Below are 20,533 nucleotides of genomic sequence, written 5' to 3'. Positions count from 1 at the left end.
GATCGGTGAGGAAACATCCCAGCACCTGTCATGAACCACCCCGGGGGTGGGCACTAAACACGCTCCTCATTGGAACAGCGAGGAGAAGAGGCCACTTCCGATCCTGACACCCACTGAGGGTGCCCCCCCACGCCACAGCGCGCCCACGCCGACAGGTAAGACAGCCAGCCTGGGTTCAAGCTCAGAGGCAGCAGGAGCAGGAGGAGTTGTTTTCGGCCGCAAAACACCAGCCGCTTCAAGGCTAGCTGGATGTTGGGGTGCTATCCCCTCCGGGTGGGGGGTGGGGGTGTACCACTTGTTGCTGTCGCCCCACTCATTACGAAACAGGGGACCTGTCGTGCTCTGGCCCGGCAACTATCGCTCTCCGAGCGGGCGAGGTAACCTGAGGGCACCTCCTGCACACTCTCTAATAAAGGACACCACCACAGTCCCCACTCTGAAAACAGAAAACGGAAGTTCCGCGAGTTTTTTTTTCCTTTTAATAGGGTCCACGCTGAAGATTGGTGTGGTTTTTTTTTTTTTGGGGGGGGGGGGTGGACGACAAACGTGTGAAAATCCTCTTTTTCGGGCTGATGGGGGGCGGGAGCGGACGAGAGAGAGAGAGAAGAAAGAGGGGTAAAAGATGATTCACCCATCGTGAGCTCCGGCTCTGCGGGGACTGAGCCTCCACACTGCGCAGCCGCCGGCTCCGGCTCCCAGAGACGGGGGATAATTACTAGTTATCTGGCGTGTTAGCCCGTCTCGATGGAAATGTCATATTTAAAGAAACCGATACTCCGCGCCCTAAGTTTGAGCAACAAGCGGGCTATGCGTCAGTCATTTTTTTTTAACACACACCAGCTCCGGCTCCCCCCCACAAAAAAAAGGGGGCACCAGGATACCAGGAAATACATCATGAGCGCTCTCGCACAAGTGATGATACTTGAGCAGCGGTGATCGTTGAGGAAAATAAAACACGGTACAATCAAGTAGGGGAGGTTTCTTCTAAACGATTCAAGCCTCCCTAAGCCAGAGCATCCTCCGACAGCAACCCCACAGCCGCCCTGAGCAGTACTGGGAGGACTGGGGGGGACGGCGAGCAGCGAGCCCAAGACCACGAACCCCACAGTGACAAACGCTGCCCAACACGTTGACACACACGGACACGCCGTAGCGCACAACTTACATTTTCAGTGTCCCGCTCGTTGACCGTGGGCAGCGGTGTTCGTGTGGACATGGTGCTCGTCGGCGTGTCGGCCGTGCAAGTTTCCCGTGCTCGGTCTTTTGCTTTTGCAGTCCCGTAGTCAGAGGGCTGAGAGGAAGGCAGTTCTCTCTGGGTTTCTGATGAAGACCATGGATTCCACGGTGGCGTGGGGAGGGGGAGATTTTTTTTTTTCAGCGGCAATTTGAACCCAGCTTCTCCCACCACCAGCGGATGATAATTCTTGATTGGTTTCCCCCCGGTCGCAGCCTAATTAGGGAAAAATACCGAACCGCATTATTCTAAGCTAAGGGGACACCCGAAAACGCCGGCTCTGAACACCTAAAAAAAGAGAGGTGGTGGTGGTGGTTGGGTTCTCGCAGGTCACGGGAAAAATAAAAGAAAATTGTTTCCGTACAAAGCCCGACGAAAACACTTTCATGTCTCCGCGCTACCGTCCGTTTCAGGCGAGTTGTCCGGACTCTCTCTTCCCCCTCCAGACGCACAGACGCACAAGCCGAGCCTTGTGCAGTTTTCACCCCACCAAAAAAAAAAAGTCAACACACACGGAACACCTTGCAGGCCCTCCTGCACTGCAATTCAGACAAGGAAAAGGGGATGGGAGAGAGAGAGAGAGAGAGGAGGGGAGGGGAGGGTGCACGCCAAAACTGTGACCGGCCCGCCTGTGACCCCCCGGGGGCTGTAGGTCCGCTGAGTGCTCGGCCCCCAAAGCACAACGCCCTGGGCTTCAAGCGTGATGTCTAGCTGGAAAACCTGCTGCCGGCTCGATTCCTCCCATCTCCCCTAGGTGAAGCTTTGCTTGCTAGCAGGATCCAAGATGGCTGCCCACTGGCTGGAGAGCAACAAGCCAAGCCCTGGCACGACGAGAGGAAGTGAGGAAACAGACTGCCTTCGGAGCTTATTGGCGCTGCTGCCCGAGCAGCGCTGTTTGTTGTTGCTAGGGTGATTATTGGAGAGAGAGAGAGACAGAGGGAGGGAGAGTTAGAAAAAAAAAGATATGAAGAATATCTGCACAAGACATCAAGACAAGGCTTGTTACTTCCTTTCTCAACAGACCATCTTCAGTCACACAGTTCTGTGCCCTTCCTCCCTCCTCAGTCCTGAACGCAAGCTGCACTGTAAATGATGCGTCATATGATCAATAAATACCCACACTGGTACATACATTGTATATATATTGTAACTTACAATAGATATGTTTCTTCGCCTAATGGAGGTTCGTCCTTTTTTTTTTTAATTCTCCCAGTAACTTAGCTCCAACATACAGAGGGCTTTTACACGTATTCGTCGCCATGCGTTATGCGTTATAGATTAAATAAATTTAGACTCATCGACTTTTTTTGTGTGTTTTCTGCAGCTATTCTACCTCGTTGGAAGACAGTTCAGAATGAACTAGTGAGAAACCCAGACCCAAGCTCCTTCATAATAACGATAATATTGTGAGTAACCAATACGTGATGCGCCGACTTTTTTTTTTTTTACCGAACAGAGATGGCACAGGTAAAGTCACGGTGGTGATGAACATGAGCTGTCATTCGGGTGGGTCAACAGGGGGTCCGGCTGTGGAAGTCACAGGCGTGTGGTGTGTGTGTGTGTGGAGGCTGGTGGCGGAGCTACACAAGCTCTGCGCTGGTTTGCACATGCTGTCCGGTGGGATTCTGGCCTGGGCAAGCACATGCCTGTCCACACTGCTCTGAGCCCCAGGTGCCACACATCACCTGGGCCTGCGCCACAGACGCTCGGGGGGGCCCACGCCTGGAGCACGCAGAGTGTGCATCACGGGGTTCGATGTACAAGAAGGCTGATGTTGTGTGAGCAGGACGAGAGGCTTGTCACACTCGGGGTGAGATCCCAGGACCTGCCCGATGTCAGGTTACTGTCAGTCGGTACCGGTAGAGTTCTGAAACAACTAGACCCTCCTGCAACAGAACATCATACTCCCACATCCCTTTAGTTTGGTCTGTTGTACATAACCAGTCCTTGATTCTGTCGTAACCCCTGACCCCGAAGCCTCCCAGCAGATCACATGCCAAAGATACACAGCAGGGGGGTTGGAGATGGCCGGGGTGTGGGTCAGAGACGGTCTCACAAGCTTCGAATAAGACCCCTCCCATCCGAGACAAAAGAAGGCATTCAGCTGTTACAGCGACTATCTAACTGGATTTCCATTAAGAAGAACCAGCTTCCCTGCATTCTATCACCGACTGTGTGTTTAAAAGCAAACTGACGAGCGATATTTACAGGCTTTCCCTCTCTTTGTCCAGCTGTCTTTCTACTTATAGTGTTATCATTGTTGTTGATGCTATGGTCATTTTACAGGTGGTAGATATTGGTACGTTTGAATCAATGTTTTTGAGTGGAACCAAGGGGTCTATTTTCCCAATGATAAAATTGCCCTACTACACATCTAATTCCCCTACCACAGAGTGGGCACAGAGAAAATAAGGCCTTCAGGATTCTTTACACCAGGCTAAGCCCAAGGCATTACAAAAGTCCCACACAAAAGTGAGTGTATTATTTCCTAAACTCGATAACACCACGTTTTACTTCAGCTCGGAGCTCACTGCTGTGTCCCTGCCCGTATGAGAGAAGTGGCGAGAAACAGAAACAGTTTAACTATAAAAAACATGCCTGTTCTTTATACTGTTGTTACTTCCCCTTCCTGCAGAATTAGAAAGGTGTATAAGATGTTCTGTCAAGTGTTTTGCAAGCTGACAGTTCTTTGCTAATTCACATTAACAGGAGAACAGTCCTGACATGACTGGGGCCTTAGGAATGACATGGCTGATGCTGTACATGGACACCGTCTGAAATGCTGTGAACAATAGTAAATAAAAGAGTCAGAAAAAGGACAGGGTTTTCCTGAGGAGCGATGCTGGCAGGCCCGAGCTGCAGTGTGTACACCCCAGTATAAACATTTGCACACTTTGGACCAGATGACATTTTCATCAACTTCCGCTCTGCATTCGCCACCCTTGGATGAAGGGCTTCTTTCCTGTTTCCGCTGAAGATCCTTCATCTCCTTGTTTTCCAGGCAGGGAAGAGTCGGGATTCCTGGAAGGAGAACAGAGCAGCCTCCCTCTCTCGGCTGCGGCTCTCCTGTTCTCAGAGTCCGCAGGCCTGCTTCCTGCCCTGCTGGTGGCCCTCTCTGGGGGTGTGGGCAGTACCGGTCCAGGGGGAGGGAGGCACACAAGCAGACGGGCTGCCAACTTGCCACGAGCACAAGGATGCCACCGCGATACCCAGTCAGCTCCTGAGAGGGACACAAACTTACAGGCATCGAACAGTTGGTGGCTGGTGAGTCAGGAGGCAGAGATATACGGAGATGGATGTACAGCTAACAGAACTGTTCCACAGACCTCCTTCCAGGGTTACGTTCAGGGTACCAGTCTGAGTTCAGGGTATGAATACTGATTAGTTCTTGTCGCATTGATGAGCCCTAATAAGGGTTAAACAGCTGTCCAGGGCTACTAACTGTGACTTAATATACAGTGGTGTGAAAAAAGTGTTTGCCCCCTTCCTGATTTCTTCTTTTTTTGCATGTTTGTCACTGAAATGTTTCAGATCATCAAACAAATTGAAATATTAGACAAAGATAACACAAGTAAACACAAAATGCAGTTTTTAAATGAAGGTTTTTATTATTAAGGGAAAAAAAAACCCAAACCTACATGGCCCTGTGTGAAAAAGTGATTGCCCCCTAAACCTAATAACTGGTTGGGCCACCCTTAGCAGCAACAACTGCAATCAAGCGTTTGCAATAACTGGCAATGAGTCTTTTACAGCGCTGTGGAGGAATTTTGGCCCACTCATCTTTGCAGAATTGTTGTAATTCAGCCACATTGGAGGGTTTTTAGAGCCTTAACTGCTTTTTTAAGGTCATGCCACAACATCTCAATCGGATTCTGGTCAGGACTTTGACAAGGCCACTCCAAAGTCTTCATTTTGTTTTTCTTTAGCCATTCAGAGGTGGACTTGCTGGTGTGTTTTGGATCATTGCCCTGCTGCAGAACCCAAGTGTGCTTCAGCTTGAGGTCACAAACAGATGGCCGGACATTCTCCTTCAGGATTTTTTGGTAGACAGCAGAATTCATGGTTCCATTTACCACAACAAGTCTTCCAGGTCCAGAAGCAGCAAAACAGCCCCAGACCATCACACTACCACCACCAACCATATGTTGGTATGATGTTCCTGTTCTGTAATGCTGTGTTACTTTTACGCCAGATGTAATGGGACACACACCTTCCAAAAAGTTCAACTTTTGTCTTGTCAGTCCACAGAGTATTTTCCCCAAAAGTCTTGGGGATCATCAAGATGTTTTCTGGCAAAACTGAGACGAGCCTTTATGTTCTTTTTGCTCAGCAGTGGTTTTCGTCTTGGAACTCTGCCATGCAGGCCATTTTTGCCCAGTCTCTTTCTTATGGTGGAGTCATTAAAACTGACCTTAACTGAGGCAAGTGAAGCTTGCAGTTCTTTGGATGTTGTTGTGGGGTTTTTTGTGACCTCTTGGATGAGTCGTCGCTGCGCTCTTGGGGTAATTTTGGTCGGCCAGCCACTCCTGGGAAGGTTCACCACTGTTCCATGTTTTTGCCATTTGTGGATAATGGCTCTCACTGTGGTTCGCTGGAGTCCCAAAGCTTTAGAAATGGCTTTATAACCTTTTCCAGACTGATAAATCTCAATTACTCTGTTTCTCATTTGTTCCTGAATTTCTTTGGATCACAGCATGATGTCTAGCTTTTGAGGATCTTTTGGTCTACTTCACTTTGTCAGGCAGGTCCTATTGAAGTGATTTCTTGATTGAGAACAGGTGTGGCAGTAATCAGGCCTGGGTGTGGCTAGAGAAATTGAACTCAGCTTTCCAAAGATGTGATAAACCACAGTTGATTTATGTTTTAACAGGGGGGGCAATCACTTGTTCACACAGGGCCATGTAGGTTTGGATTTTTTTTTTCCCCTTAATAATAAAAACCTTCATTTAAAAACTGCATTTTGTGTTTACTTGTGTTATCTTTGTCTAATATTTCAATTTGTTTGATGATCTGAAACATTTCAGTGTGACAAAAAATAAGAAATCAGGAAGGGGGCAAACACTTTTTCACACCACTGTATACAGTACAAAACGTTTTCTAACGTTTAATTAGACGTTTTAAGATGATTCCTTTTACTGTCATACGACAAGAGCTAATTAATTAATGGAGGGAAAGGCAGACGGATAGATCACCTTGCAAAATGTGAAAAGAATACAGTCTCTGGGTAAAAATGACAAATGTTTCTAGAAGATCAAATCAGGCACTAAAAGTTTCCTAGTCTAGTTGTGAACAGAATATCAGTCTTATCAGAGTGCCGTACAGTTCTGGTAGCTCTTGGACAGGGATAACCATTAAGAAAAACATCATTGCAGCTCCATTCTTATCAGACAGCTGGCTGTGCACACAGCTTCATCCAGATGTGAGGTTGCTATGACAACAGGAGTCTCTTCGTGAGGGGATGAAGAAGAGGCTCTCCTGGAACAACAATGTTTTCTTCACACACTGGCTAATGTATTTTGCACGGCAAAGCATGATGTGCCCGGGGGAGAATTTACTTTCAGCTGAAAAGAAACCCCAAATCCAAAAAGAACAATCTAGGGAGAATATCTGAATCACCATCTTGCGGGAGACAACTGTTCAGATGTTCATGTGCGAGGCATTTTAGCACTATGAAAAAACTGCAGAGGAATATGGCGAAATTCCTTATTAACAAGCAGACTAAAAAACTGAAATGTGACGTCCTGGCTTCAACGTGTGCAGCGTTCAGCAGTATTCTCTGCAGTTTTTGTGTTTAACCACCTTCTCTTGCTCTCTCTGTCTTGCCTTCTGTTTCTCAAGGGGGGATAGGATACGCTACTCCTCCCACGCTACATTTCCTGTGTGGCTCAGAGGCTTTTTTCACACTGAAAGGAAGAGCAAAAGAGAGACACAGAGAGAGAGAGAGAATGAGAACAGTTTCTCGCCGGTGAGTAAGACCTGCTAAGGGATGAATCACCTCAAAAGTACAGTGGGGAGCCTTTTGTTTTTTGCTAAACAAGAGAACCGAAAAATTACGAAACACATACGGGCTGGGCTTCCACTCCCGAGACCTGTGACACCATGGAGAAAGAACTGTAGTTCAGTGGATAGGAAAAACGAGGAGTGGCCCTGGCTAACACATCAATTACATTGAATGGTGACCTCCTTTCAATTTCACGAGTATTTTTCGCCTCTGCTTCGGATAACCATACATATGTGAGCACGGTGCCCCCTAGTGGCGCACAAGAACCATTTGTAAGGAAAGGGCAAACCCACATGTGGAAATTGTCTTTCATTAAATTCTGCTACTGCAGCTTTAATTTCGCACATTATCATTTGATCTTCTTGCTTGTTCAGTTGTCTGTTTAACTTGTTGTGCCCAGACAGTGGGGAATGACACTATCCCCTATTTCCGCAAAGAGCTTTTTATATTCTGCAGAGGGCCAATTGGCTACATTTCAGGCAGCTCACATAAGATGAGGGCAGTTCTGAAAGTCAGAAATTAGTAAAGGGGTTGCTACCAATTACAGATCCCATCTGAACATTTAAGAGCTGAATGCATTTTTTTTTTTAAATGTGCCCTGAACAGGAGACTGAAACCATTTAGTCTGTGATGAAGAACACAGCTGGAGCAAAACTTGCAGACAATGTTCCTCCAGAATCACGACTGGGAATCCCTATCATAGGAGAAGGGCATTGCTTCCTCCATCAGGTATCAATCATTTTAAAAACCTTAATACTAATAATTGCTTACACTTATATAGCTCTTTTCTGGACACTCCACTCAGAGCGCTTCACAGGTAATGGGGACTCCCCTCCACCACCACCAATGAGCAGCATCCACTTACACAAACCTTTGAGAGCTGAAAAATACTCACCTGAACTTTAGCCTTGGATGTTAAAATTTCCACAAGTGGACAGAAGAAGGACTGACTCATACTGTCTGTGCCACTGACGCCTTGCTATGAATAATATTAAAGCATCTAGTGATTCAACATCACATTCATGTTAAAATGAATGAGACTATTCAACTCTTTAAAGCCTAATTTCCAAAATCATGTAAATATGAAGAACTAACCCACCATTGCTTTTGGTTTTCTACAATAGAATACTACTGTAAACTATTTTTTTGGGGGGGGGGGACACAGTACAGTTTTATGAGTATAAATCAAGTAAAATTTGAGTCAAAGTACTGTTTAATCTCAAATGGAGAGATCACCCCAGCTGTGAAAAGGATAATTCATGTAACTAGTTTCAGCTACACCCAGATCCCTTGTTGCATTACTGGGAAGTTATCCTTGATAAGCATGGTTTGAATTTCAAGGATTTGCAATGAGCTGTGACTGCCATAATGTTATTTTGCATGCAACACGTTTCTTAAGCTAATAGTGTTTCGCATAGACAGAAAATTACACGCAAACGGAAAAGTGCAGGTGATATTTTGTTTTTAGTAGATTTCTCAGAACAAAGAGTTCAAGGTGTAGTGTGCTTTTAAACTCCTAAGAATAACCAACATGAAACACGAGGAGGCCTAGCCTGTGCTGATAGAAAAAGAGCAAAGGGGTTGGGTAAAGGTACAAGCCAGAAAGGTCAAGGTTTCCATCTTAAACAGCAGTTCTTCACACGTTGCTGTGAAAACATGTAAAGCCTAGACTGTCCAGCCTTATAAATGAAGATTAACGCTGTCTTTCCAATTACACAAAACAAGTGCTCCGTTAAGAACATTTGCTCTCCTACAAAAGCAGCTCCAAATCCTACATGGCCACACACACCCCAGTAAAATGATTTAATTTTGTTTATGGCTGAATTCCTGTTGATACTGCAAGACTAGCGAAGCACTGCTTCACTCAGCTATTAGCACGATCTACATACATTAGTATTGTCAGCATTGAACAGTTCAGAAGACGCTGCTACTTCTCAAAGGACGGAGGTTTTGGGAGTATATGCTGAATCACGAGAAACTGGTATTGATTAGATAAGAACTCTCCAAGGATGCCGCCTTGTATTTCAGTTTCAGAAACTGCTGTTCACTCCCTTGTCAGTATTAAGCTGAAAGAGAAAAGGTACGAGTCGGCAGCCAAAGGCTAGCTTTACAATTCAGCAGATGCCATAGACAATTCATTTGCATTAATAAGACACGTAAGAAAAAATGAGTTATGCACTAGTAAAGCTTAAATTATTTTTTACATAGGACTCATTTTAACCCATCCATATTACAAATAAGGTCTGTTTACATTTGACCACACTCAAGCCCTCTTTACTTCTGTATATAATTGAAACTATCTGGTTTTATCTAACAAAGCATTGGTTCCACCTAGCGGCTGTAAATTGCAATTAGCTGGACAAAACCATGACTCATCACCCTAAGCAAACCCACAATTTTCACATAGCTCCACTAAACCCATTTTATGAAGAGTACGCAGTATTAGCATATTAAAAGTTACAAAAAGGTATAAAAGCAAATACCTATTTTATCAGCCTTACAAGAACATTGTTTACACAATACTAATGTTATAAAACTGAACCCATAATTGCAATATTTACGAGCAGAAAACAGATTTCAATTCACATTTATCTATTGCCATTAGTATCACCAAAAAAAAAACTAGCTTGCTAGAGGATTAACTTCTGTTCATATTTTCATACCCAATATGCACCACAGTACTGTAGTCAGGTTAATGTCAAAGAAATGCCTACTGAAGTTTGAGCATCACAAAACTTGGGTTTCCGAAAAAGTTTAAAGTAGCTTCTCCAAACACTACATATACACCGTGTAAAGCAAATTAGTAAAAGTGGAAGCTTATGCATGAGTTGGGAAAAATTAAAAATGCCTCAAATACAGCTTGTAATAACATGGGAGGTAAGCATTTTGAAATCAAAGTCAAGGAAATTAAAAGACAATACTGCGAATAGCAAAACGGTCTTTATTGACAATGTGCAGTTACAGTGCCCCATACCAATATTTAAAAACCAATACCAAGAGGGTCATTACCCCAAGAAATTTAATTTTATATCTCAGTCACCAGCAAGACTAATGTTAAATAATGTAATCAGCAAAGCACTAAACAGATTTCCAAGCCACAGCAGCTAAGAAAGAAGGCTTGCTCTGTATTAAAGCACAAACATCTTTAAATGGCATCAATATCAATATCTTCCTCGTTGTCAGGCTTTTCTGGTTTCACAGTTTCCACTTTCAGCTCTTTGGCAGAGGGGGAGTACACCACCTGAACAGGAAGAAATGTATTAGTCACCATAAATATTGCTTTCAAAGGTCCAAAGAAAGAAGCACAAGAACTATACATACAGCATTTGTACACTGTGATCTGATTACTTTAATAGCATCTACAATAACTTACGCGAAGCCAACATCAATGCAGACAAGCCAGTCGGGGCACAGAGTTTAACATGAATTTGTCCAGTCACGTGTCCTTTGTAGGAAAGGACGGCTGACCAAAGCCTACCTCGACGTTTTCATCTTCCTCCTCCTCTTCCTCCTCGGAGCCCTCACTCTCCTCCTCTGCCTCTTTCAGCCACTTGACAAATGGAGCAGCCCTGGCATGAATCTCTTTGGCAAGCTCCTTGGAAACGTATTTCTTGGACACCTAAAGAAAACAAGTTGTACAGATTTACAAACAACCAACACTATTACATGTACGATGAGCATTTCTAAGCCTGTGCTGTATTATGGCCCTCATGTTTCTCAAAGGAAACTTGTTTTGTATTAGGTTAAGGTGCTGGAGGCATCTCCATCACTCTTATCAAATTAAAAATAATTGTTGCTTTTCTTAAGACACTGTAAACAGATACAGAGCCTCCAGCTGCGTCTCAAGTGGTGGGTATTCCCAGCTGCTGTAACCATGGTTTCAATGTTACTGGGAATGAAACTACAAAACAAATGAGAACTGTCTGCAAGTCTTACCTACACCAGATACCATTTCAGAGACGCCCAGTTTTTAGGTTATCAACTCAACTGTGCACCAGTTTATAGAAAAATGTCTATAAAGAAGGACGCAAAATATTTGCTTCAGGTCTAGTTTCCACTGCAAAGCAAATCCAGCTAAATGTACCTTCTCTGCCCAAGCAAGAATGACCTCCTCCTCCAGAAGATCTGCATCATACATGTCCTTCAGCACAATTGGGACTCTGGGCAGCAGCTGGGCCTGGTGCAGCTTCACCAGGCACTCAAAGCCACCTAGCAGGTACTTCTGTGCTTTCTTGTTGTTGTGGCAAAACTAAAAAACAAAAAAAAAGTGGAAATGAAAGTTTACTGTGTGCACATTAACAAAGCAGTTTAATAAACACTCTGGCAACAGCTCTAGCAATCTGGGCGTAACTCAATACTAACGCGCAGAAAGTGGCGCTTGTACTTCTTGATCTGGTCACGGATATTCTCATCAAACAGCAGTTCGCTCAGGATTAAGGGGCCCATGGCCTTCACATCCAGGCGCTCAGCTTCCGCAAGTATTTCTTTGTCTGCTGTATCGATGACTCCACCCTCCTTTTTTTGCTGCAAAAAAAAAATGAATTCATGCATCATTTTGGAGACAAAATACTAAATCCATTTTGTAAACTAGAAGCAATAGAAATCATTTTCATGTTATCGGTACTAGTAGTTATCGGAGGGACGTGTAAAATCCAAATATCTCAGCTTCTCCTCTAACTGCTATCAGAATCAAAGCTGCCAGAAAAAAACAAACTTTCTAAAATCAAAAATGGTACTTTATGCCCTGGATAAAATTTAAAACTTCACTTCCTATAGTACCACAATTTCTAGGATCAACAGAAACATTCATCTAAAACCAACAGTTTACAGTACTCATAATAAGGCTATGTAATTGTTTTGCTCTTGAACAAACATGCTGATCAACACACCTTGACAAAGTTGTAAAACATGTTGACTCTTTCCTCCAGAGTCTTTTCCAAGTCGTCAGTGAGAGTCAGGTTCTTGGCATGCTCGCTGATCTCATCCATCCTGCGTCTCTGAGCTTCCTCTGTGGTCTCCTCACCCCAGTCATCGTCGTCATCTCCATCCTGTACAAGTGCAAAATTCAGTGAATGAAAGAGCTAGAAACTCACAAGACTTGATGCATGTTTTGACAGCTCATCAATTTGAATCCTGTACACAGAACTACAGACATACTTTCACAAGTTTTTACAAGTAGACTATACAGTCAGAGTTGTACTTTCATAACTACACATTCAATTGGAAATACGTTGCTGGATGAAATCAAAAGACAGTAAATCCTTTGGGTTGGGTGAAGAAAAATGAAGGCCAAGCTCTATCTGAATGAATGGAATTTCAAGCAGCAGTTACCTTCCATTACACCTGGCTTCAATTTGTTTCTTCTAAAGCACTTTTTAAACTAACGAATAAGAACAGGACACAAAAGTCCAAGGCAGCAATTATGTACTTACTACGGCATCAGGTGCATCTATCTCATTATGATTCCCAGCTTCTCCACTGCTGGATCCATTTTCCTTGTCTTTACCTTTCCGATTCTTCTCCTTCTTCTCCTTTTTAGCGGATCCACTCTCATTCTCTGCATTTCAGAGGAAAAGTTATTACAATGAACACATCCAAACATACCATTAACAAATTATATCACTAAAATTAAGGCTACAGATTTTCAGATATTGATAAACTACAACTAAGAAATGGGTTTAAATCTGGCTGGTATCACAACCAGGAGTGTAAAAAGCATGCTGTTAATTTTTTTTGCAAAAAGCTGCAGGAATCTGGGAAGCAACTATCTAGCCATGCTGACAAAGACAAGGTCAATGTTTCGGTCAAGAAACAGCAGGAAGATTCTGAGATCAATTATTAATAACCAAACATTCTAGATGCGCTGCATGGCCTCCTTATTTGTAACCTCGCATGTTCTTAAAACATGGTAAATTCATACATCTATTGGTGGCCTGAACACCAAATGCAATCAAGAGCTAATGTAAATGCGTTTAAGCTACAAAAACCATTCAGTGGGTTGTCACTCACCTGGTGGGTTTTTAAGAATGAACGTGCAGAGTTTGTGTCGTGTGTCAAGCATGCCCCGGTAGCCACAGGCTTTGCAAGAGTTGCCAATGGTTTGTTTCTTAGGATTGACATGCTACCAAGGTAAAGAAGAAATCCAAAATTAAAAACATTCACAGAGGAATAATATACAAGACAGCTAGTTACACATGTATCTTTGTTTAAGTCACAAAGCAGACAGTCATTTTGGTTTTAAACAAGTCATGCATTAGGTATTCAGCTTCCACAAAACACTTAAGCTAGGCCAACTGCTCCAAAGCACCAGTAAAGCATAACAAAAGACCAACCCTGACAGTTTTAAAATGCTTATGAAATATCAGGGGTAACGTAGGAACTGAACTGAAGTAGCAAACTTAACTGCATTGTGCTCTACATCTTCCACTAAGGAGGTAAACAGAACTGCCCTAGATAGTCTAAGTCTGGGGAGCTCAACATAACTGCAATGCAGTAGGGTTATGCAAAAAAAAAAGAGGCTAACTCTGCAGTGGAAAACGGATACTGCAGGTCTCAAATTCAGACACCAGGAGAGTGCTTCCATTACTACCAAATCTGCCCAGCCTAAACCCTGTATATTAAAGGCTACAGGTTTTGTGTGTATAGGAGGAAAGACAACAAAAGGACAGTGGCCTTGAATTCTGAAGAACTTTTAAACACTTCAATACAATTAGGAAACTGCAGTGGAGTTTACCCCTCTCCATAAGACAGTCAGTGGATTATAAGCAAAACCCCATTATTAGTTACAAGTCAAGGCAAATTTGGGCTTTGGCAACAGAAGGTCTTTCAAGATTTCACAAAAAAAAAAAAAAGAGGAAAAAGCACTTACCAGGTCAGTTTCCGGATTGTCACACTCTGGACACAGCACAAATTTTCGGATGAATCCATCCAGCATATCTTGCAGCTTATTCGCCTCATGAGATCCATTGACAATGTAGCGGTCATTCTTAGCATCAAACTGGGTCTGTGCTCCCAGCTCACAACCAAAAAACTTGGTGGGATCTAAAATGGAGTAAAACATACAACTGAAGCAAGTGGAATGTAATGAAAGCAGCCCAGCACTACCCCCCCTACCCCAAATGCTGCTTCTTTCCAATAGGAATCAACTTTAAATACTGTTTAACAGGCATTCAGATTACCATTACTAAGTTAACAAAAGTCAGTCAAAAATGCCCCTGCAAGGATACAAGGCTAGAACTTACACGTTGGAGGCCGATTAAGTGCCTTTGCAACGTCAACCATGTTGACTATAACCGTCTTAATTCCATTCCCTTTGCCTTCCACCTGTTTAGAGAAGGGAGACATTAAAAAAAGATTGACTGCAATTCACAAAAATAATCAATTCACACTTCTAAGACAGCTGTAAAATGTCAGTAGGATATAAAGTGCCTAAATGACAATCTACATTTTTAAAGTTGCTAGGATGGGAAACTGCTAGTTCCAAATCCCAACCACCTTAAAAATGCTAAAACTAAACTCAGCGGACACAGATGGTATGCAATAAAGTTCCCCCATCCAAAACGATTATTTAACCAACTAAGTCACATGAGCAGGAAAGGCAGTTACTTAGCATTCCTCTATACAGTTGGTTAATTTAAGGAGCTATGAATCTGGCTTTAGTTCTGAAAGCCAGGAGTCTTCTACTGAGAACAAAACAACACTGCAGTCCTGAGTCATTCACAACACTAGAAGAAGCTGCCAAGCTCTCCCTCAGTCAAATGAGCCCACTGTGCCCCTCCTCACCTTGGCAATCAGACGGGGCATCTTGTAGCGATAGAACTGGTCTGAAACGCTGCGGTTGACGTTGACAGACATTTTGGCTCGCTATTAGCTTTATCAACAAGATAAGAAGATCTTGGATTGCAATTTTTTGGTATCTTCTGTCTGGAGAAGAGTGGATGACATAAACGACTGTAAGTGTACTCGGTCTCTGACATGAAAAAGTTTTCGCCACTGAGGCTGCAAGCTCCTTGCTTGTAGGCTAAGTTTCCCCCACACAGGTTCCAACAGCTGCGCAACAGCTCTGAAAAACAGAATAAAGACTCATTAGGGACAGCCCCACTCAAAAATAGGCTTAAACAGAAACACTGACTATACCATTTAAGAAAATGGCTTAAACAGAAACACTGACTGTACAACAAAAAAAAAAAACAATTTAATTCTGGGGTACAGCAACTTTAGCATGTAAATACATTTTGGTTGCAAGTCAGAACACCAGCAATGCACGACATGCACACGATATGAAAACTAAAACAAGCAAACCGAACTACATTGCCTCCCACGTGCTGCTAAATCCACTATCTCTGAAGGACACTGGCCAAGACATTTTAAAGATTAAAAGGTCGGGGAGTTCACACCTCCCCAAACTTTAAAACGCCCCCCCCTGCACCGCACGTCTCAACGCGTGCTCACCCAGTTTTGTCTTGTGTATCTTCCTGAAGTGTTTTTCCTACTGCATTTTAATTCCGTATCGATTTTGTGACTGCTTTGTAAGCCCCTCTGGGTAGGAGCTGCTGCTACTAAGCAAATAACAGGTGACGCTGTGAAACCATCTAACGTTTATCATGAATATCTTTTTCGCCACAGAGGTCACAAACGTACTAGATTATATCAGCGTAAAACTGTAGAGCAAAACGGAAAACGTAACACGTCGATCTATACACTGATTTCATTATTTTAATACCGCAGCTCAAAGCAAGCGGAACGCCTTCAAATACAACGAATGAAAAATACTCCTGGGAGTGTAATGGTTTTGCGCAGCGAATACAATTTGTATTACTTTCTGAAAAGTAGGTCAAACCTTATCGTCCTTGAAGCGGTGGTATTTCCAAATGATGACTCATCATTGCAACCCAAAAGTTAAAAAGGGCGAAGCGAAACAGACAGCGACACAAACGGACAGAGAGGGGGGGCACGGTTACTTTTGAAACCGCACATCGCTTTATATCCGCGTCTCCAAGTTAAACGGCACAAAAAACGATTGGTAGCAGCGGTACAGGCTGCCGTTAATTAAAGAAGAAGAGGTTAGTCACAACAGGCCACCTAATTGTGCGAAATGGTGCAGAGTGCGTCACACTAATTTTATCACGGGGAGCACGGTGCAAGGGGGAGACGCCATTTTGATCCACATTTTGAACACACGCACGCCACATTTTCCAGCGCAACCACACCAAATACCGACCACGGGACGAAACCAGACGCACAACAACACACAGAAGGGTTAAAATAAACATGGAAAACGATACCTTTCCCATCCGTCGCTCCTGTCGTCCGGGTACTCACCGTTTTCGTAAAATAAAGACATAAACACACCGCTGGTCGCCCTGAGACGCAGTGAAGTGTTCGTGCTGGGAGCTGGGGGGGGTCGGCTGAGTACTGGAGAAAGCGAGGACGGCACGACGACGGTGCCGGTAATGGAGAGGCAAGAGTTTTCCGGTGCAGAGTAATAAAACCCTTCGGGGAAACACGAGACGCCCTCAAAAATGGGGTATCTGGAAACAATGGGCAGGGTGAGGGGGTTAGGAAAACAGATCGGCGTTAATTGTAGAGCGATTCGATTACTTGCGTAACCACACGTTTCGATAGGCTACAAAAGACAAGCCTTCAAGCTTAAACAACGCTCCCTCATGAGGCGTAAATGGTAATTCGGCGATCCCCATAGAAGGTCTTATTACCCCCTTAATTTATTATTTGGCCTTATTCACACCAATTAGAGCGTCTTCAAACCCCTTCGCTCACTTACCTCTCTAGAACGTTCTCGCTCGAGCTGCGCGTCGCCAGAATGATATTCGGCCAGTAATGACGCTGTCAATCCAGCCATCGCGTCGACGCAACCCCGCCTCTCCTCGCCGGCGATTGGCCCGTCGGGGAAGAGCGGCGATATTATTGGTGGCGGTACCTGTCCATATCTTTCGCAACAGGGGTGGGGGGGGGGGGTTCTCACGGCGCTCGTGAATCTTAACAGTCTCGCGATATTGTTTACGCCGCCGGTGGGATTTGGGCTGGATTCCTGTTTTCTCGCGTTAATCTTCTAATTTGTTTTTTTGGGGGGCCTTTTGTCACAATATGAGTATTACGATCACCACGCTAAATCCGCTCTTTCTTCTCTAAATGTGGTATTTTTGTATGTAGTATCGCATGTCTTATTATACATGTTTTGCTTAGATGTGAGTAGCGGTTGTCATGTAGAGCAGTCACGAGACGAACTGGCAAGCATTATTTTGTTAACTCGAGAAAACCAAAGGTCTGGGCAGCTGTCTTAATTCACGCATTAATACATTCATACGCTCAACAAATTCTGTACCGCTGAAGCTTTTTCAAAAAACAAATACAAAACGATGGGTCAATTAAAACATGGATGACCCCAGCAGACGAGCATGATGCCCTTCAGCAGTACCGTACTGATCTTTATGGAGGCTTGTTCCCAGTTGCGTTTAAAACCTAATCCAATTACAAGGGGCTGTGTATCGTTCATCTTGGGAAAAAAAAACAAAACCCCCTAGTTTACAAACTTAACGTATAGTTAGTTCTGAAATACATTTAACCCCCAGTTTAACGGACTTAATGTCAGACGACATTCTCTCAAGGGGAACTGGCTACAAAATCAAAAACACTGGACTTCCCCCACATTAACGATGAAATACACACCTATTAAAGCAAAATGAAAACTACTACATAGGTTTAAAATTCAGGAATATCAATAGTTAAATATAACGGTAGGTTAGGTGCTGCCGATGGGTGCTGTTTCTGTTTCGTGCTCTTCAGCGGATTTTCTACAGTATATTTGCGATACATGAAATAAAGAGCTTGCTTATGATGAAAAAGGCACATGAATAATTTTCATTGACTGACTTGTAGTCGAAAGATCCAGAAAGAATACATATATATATATTATTCATGAAGTAGAGTGGTTGGGTTCATAAACGTCATTCGTGATTTAACGGACATTTCGACAATGACGGACACCCCTCCCGCATATTAGTCTTGAAAGAATCAGGGTATCGGCTTCATAGACATGGGTGGGTAGCTTGTTCCACACTCCTGCGACTCTGTGGGTAAAGAAGTGGCTCCCTGTTCTCAGTTTTTAATACACTTCCAAGTCGTTTCCACTTCTGCCCTCCACTTCTGTTTCTCTGTTCGTTGTGAAAGTTTCGCTCATCAGTCCGGCGTGGGTGGCTGGAGGCTTGGGGGTGTGTGGGGCGTATCCTTGCCGACTGCATCTCATTGATTTGAAGAGAGGAGCACCGCATCAGGTCTCAGCCCCACGCCGAGAGAAGTAATACATAAACACAGCTGTGGGTTTCACTAACGTCTCCGTCGCTGTACTCACTCGGGATCTGAGCGTTTGTTTTGTAGTTAGCGCGGTGTGAGGGGGCGCAACTCTGCAGCTTCTCCTGAGAGGTGCGGAACCTCTGCAGTGCTGGTTTTAACGAGACTCGTGCATGTGCTGTTTCACTGTCGCACAAGCCCCACAGGTGGCGATCGCCGGGATACAGGTCCGAGAGCGGGCGGCTCTCCGGTGGCGCTGCGTTTTCAGTATAGACACCTGGGGCTTCCTACAACGGTCTGACGAGAGGACAGCCATGAAGAGCACACGAGTCTAGTCTCCCGTCTGATCAAGAGATGGTGCATTTTGTGTTGTATGCGTGCATTCACTTGTGTTGCTCTGTAAGGAAGAACCAAGAATGTTTCGTATTTCTAAAGGCGAAAAACACTTTTTCGCATTTAGTGAAACACACCCCCTCTCCGGAGGGGAAGTGGCAATCCATATGCCACGTAAAGCATTCTTCAACTTAAAGGTCGAACAGCAGGCATGACACCATTTCCATACTTCCTGTCACAGTCCTCAACTGACATTACAAAGCCAGAACAACATCAGCTTGACTTTTGGAAGTAATTGCATAAACACCATACCCTCACACACTGGCCTTCATAACACATCTTTGCACTTGAAAGGCTCCAGCCAGCGTGACAGCACATCACTCCTTCCTGTCACAGGTTTCAACAGACTTCAAAGAACAAAATCAATACAAGATGCGACTTTTGTCACTAGACGGTTAATTCGGTTAAGACTTTGTCCGCAGATCTGTGGGGAACAGTCAGCGGGGAGAGCGGGAGTATCACCCGCTGACACAGGTTTCTGTCATGAAATTGCCTTTGTCATGAAAAGCCAGGGAGAGTTTTGCTCAGCCTTATTTTATAGGCTTATATTCTTATTTATAGGATGTGAGAGGACCCAGGCTGGTCATTGCCTCCTTCCAACACAAGATGGCAGTGTGTCGTGCTCAGCGCAGAACCTGTTGTCTTGGAAACAGGGCACTTGGTCATCTTTCCTGATTTCCAGAAGGAGAAGTGACACAAGCAGGCCTGAACTGACAGACGTTATATTCCTGTATGACCGACTAATTAGGGAAACTCTCCTTTTTCTAGAAGAGGGGTAAATAGATCTTTGGGTGATTAAGGGAAATAATTGTAATTGCTAGAGAAGAAAGGGAAATTACGTAATAGTAAAAGTGAAGTCCCAGCCTCTTCTTAAAAGCTGTCTTTTCCATAGTCTGTTCATTGTGCCTGTGAATATCTGGTGAATCATTTCTTACTTATTTTGTTTACATTATTGTTCCTCCATTCTGCTGCGTGCTGAAGTAGTATGCTTGTATTTGTTTTGGGAACGCGTACAAGTTAATTCCACTCTAAAAAGTAAAAATCAGTGAAACACACATCAAGGTGTAGAAAGAAGAGAGGGAATAAGTATAATCCCACAGGGAGGGAAAGGTTTGAATCTCATGTCTAACAGCTGACCTTCTTACAGCTCATCGTTGGACCTTAGTTTTTTAAATGATAGTCCAGCCCTGTGTTAAGAATAATTGCTTAAGGAGAAGCAGGTTTGTGTTTCACAACTGAACGTCTAACAGTTTGGTATTACTCCACATTTGGTCATAATTGAAACTATGGGGAAATGCCCTTCACATGACAACTGGAGGCTCTTTTTTACCCAAAGAGTTGTGGAGGTATGGAACAAGTTCTCCAGCTTGTTGAAGACACTAACCTGGCTTCTTTCCAGAGGCAACTGGAGGCAATCCTTGTATCAATGAGCTGCTAGGTCACCTGAAGGGTCTCCTCTCGTTCATAACCTTTGTTATGTTTTTAATACGAATGAAGTCGGAGCAGGGAAAAAAGAAACGATAAGAATGTCAGTGAAACGAGGGAGAGTGGGAGATCAATCCCAGTGGGTGGTGTGGTCAAGGCAGCACTTTGGAACT

General features: G+C 44.0%; 2 protein-coding genes and 1 long non-coding RNA gene across 12 annotated transcripts in view; 1 reads left to right on the top strand and 2 right to left on the bottom strand.

Moving 5' to 3' along the window:
- mark3a (MAP/microtubule affinity-regulating kinase 3a) overlaps positions 1 to 2,062 on the bottom strand; it is a 63,522-nt gene extending 61,460 nt beyond the window's left edge. For all 7 annotated transcript variants that reach the window (XM_088647753.1, XM_088647739.1, XM_088647754.1 and 4 more), the window contains exon 1: positions 1,166 to 2,062. In XM_088647753.1, coding sequence (XP_088503879.1) covers positions 1,166 to 1,216 — 51 coding nt within the window. In that variant the 5' untranslated portion in view covers positions 1,217 to 2,062. The remainder of the gene's footprint in view (positions 1 to 1,165) is intronic.
- On the top strand, positions 15 to 8,011 carry LOC148653141 (uncharacterized). Of its 3 annotated transcripts, none has more exons than XR_015941612.1 (5): positions 15 to 155; positions 2,559 to 2,640; positions 4,236 to 4,498; positions 7,073 to 7,199; positions 7,842 to 8,011. It is a non-coding gene; the product is annotated as an uncharacterized LOC148653141 (long non-coding RNA). The 3 variants fall into 3 exon arrangements; XR_015941614.1 differs by lacking the exon at positions 15 to 155 and adding an exon at positions 1,946 to 2,073; XR_015941613.1 differs by lacking the exon at positions 15 to 155 and adding an exon at positions 2,143 to 2,358.
- A 2,145-nt stretch (positions 8,012 to 10,156) lies between these two features.
- Positions 10,157 to 17,148, bottom strand: eif5 (eukaryotic translation initiation factor 5). Of its 2 annotated transcripts, none has more exons than XM_088647756.1 (12): positions 17,017 to 17,148; positions 16,520 to 16,765; positions 15,018 to 15,297; positions 14,477 to 14,558; positions 14,104 to 14,276; positions 13,245 to 13,356; positions 12,668 to 12,792; positions 12,125 to 12,283; positions 11,598 to 11,759; positions 11,320 to 11,484; positions 10,714 to 10,854; positions 10,157 to 10,476 (listed from the first exon to the last, which is right to left on the bottom strand). In XM_088647756.1, exons 3-12 carry the CDS (start codon positions 15,087 to 15,089, stop codon positions 10,381 to 10,383), a joined length of 1,287 nt encoding a protein of 428 aa, XP_088503882.1. In that variant the 5' UTR covers positions 15,090 to 15,297; positions 16,520 to 16,765; positions 17,017 to 17,148; the 3' UTR covers positions 10,157 to 10,380. The 2 variants fall into 2 exon arrangements, with proteins under 2 accessions (XP_088503882.1, XP_088503883.1); XM_088647757.1 differs by having other exon boundaries at positions 16,557 to 16,765.
- Between the last annotated feature and the right edge of the window lie 3,385 nt (positions 17,149 to 20,533).

Source organism: Lepisosteus platostomus, chromosome 10 (assembly GCF_059453375.1).
Source record: "Lepisosteus platostomus isolate fLepPlt1 chromosome 10, fLepPlt1.hap1, whole genome shotgun sequence".
Lineage (NCBI taxonomy): Eukaryota > Metazoa > Chordata > Actinopteri > Semionotiformes > Lepisosteidae > Lepisosteus > Lepisosteus platostomus.
Note: the sequence above shows the minus strand (reverse complement) of the source record. Positions and strands in the feature narration are given on the sequence as shown.